The sequence below is a fragment of the Gymnoscopelus braueri genome (genome assembly GCF_963280865.1).
Source record: "Gymnoscopelus braueri genome assembly, chromosome: 2".
In the NCBI taxonomy this organism is placed as follows: Eukaryota; Metazoa; Chordata; class Actinopteri; order Myctophiformes; family Myctophidae; genus Gymnoscopelus; species Gymnoscopelus braueri.
The window spans coordinates 3,786,903-3,788,112 of record NC_137604.1 but is presented as its reverse complement, the minus strand read 5'-3'; the positions used below and the strand labels follow the sequence as shown (position 1 = coordinate 3,788,112).

The 1,210-nt window shown below is 51.9% G+C and overlaps 1 protein-coding gene across 4 annotated transcripts in view; it reads left to right on the top strand.

Moving 5' to 3' along the window:
- Nucleotides 1-627, top strand: part of LOC308097967 (ankyrin repeat and SOCS box protein 5-like) — a 21,757-nt gene extending 21,130 nt beyond the window's left edge. For all 4 annotated transcript variants that reach the window (XM_080446150.1, XM_080446147.1, XM_080446148.1 and 1 more), the window contains one exon: nt 1-627. This exon is cut by the window's left edge and continues 35 nt beyond it. In XM_080446150.1, the coding sequence (XP_080302276.1) occupies nt 1-123 (123 nt within the window). In that variant the 3' untranslated portion in view covers nt 124-627.
- The last annotated feature ends 583 nt before the right edge of the window (nt 628-1,210 follow it).

The following is a 1,210-nucleotide window of genomic DNA, read 5'->3' as shown; positions in this document are numbered from 1 at the left end:
CTGATCCGAGACGTGATTGGCCGATCCAGGCTGAAGTTCCTGCCCCAGCTGCCCCTCCCCCCGTTGCTCACTCAGTATCTAGCCTGGAAACCAGACGAATCTGCCAGTGCAAATACAAAATAAATGATTGCCCTCGGCAGATTTGGTCTGGCCCGCTCGCTTGTGATTGGATTTCGCTGGCCCCTAAGTTGTGGGGCACCAATCAGGGCCCAGTATGCAAATGTGGGGCGGGTTTATCTACCAGAGATTTTTTTTTTTTTAAATCAGCTCCTTGGAAATGAATCTTCCAACACTAGACTGCCGTGTTCCAGACTGATATCTACACGGTGATATTAGTCTGGCCATGCCAGGCTACTCAGTACCTACCGTACACTTAGACACACACCAGGCCCGGCGCCACCGGGGTGCCACAGGGGGGCCTGGCACACCCTCAGTTGCAAATTCTGCCCCCTCAGTCTATGCTTCACTGGGCTGCACCAGCCCTCCTGCTTTCGTGCCTATAGAGGGGGCGGGTTTAACATCTCCGGCGAGAGAATGCGTGTGATCCCATTGGTTCACCGATCTGTCCGTCAGCCCCCGCCCCCGTCAGCACAACATGACGAGCGACGCCCACTGCACTCTGGTTGGTTGGGGGAAATGAAACACTTCCTATAGCGGGTACACCGACGCGCTGGTCCAGGCTTTTATTTCTTTAGCAAAACTAAACAATAAAAGCCTGGAGATCGAGGCCAATGCTTTACCAACCTTGGGGGGGGGGGGGGTGGGGGTCACCAAACGGCTTGGAGAAAGTGGAAGAAGACAGAACTATCGCCGAAAAGCGTAGACATTTTGAACCAGCGGTTGCTTAAGGAGCGATAAAACAGTGAAACGTGCCGGTGAAGCGTCTTTTTTTTTCGCGCTGCCCCCCCCCCCCCCCCCCCGCTGACACAACGGTGCCCCCTCGCCATTTTCAACTGCCCCCCCCCCCCCCCCCCTCAGTCATTTCATCCTGGCGCCGGGCCTGAGACGCACACACACACACACACACACACACACACACACACACACGCAGTGGTGGAAAAAGTACTCAATTGCTTTACTTAAGTAAAAGTATCAATACTGCAATATAGAAATACTTTGTTACAAGTAAAAGTCCAGAATAAAAAAAATACTTGAGTGAAAGAAGTACAAAAGTATTGGCAAAACATTTTACTTAAAGTACCAAAAGTAA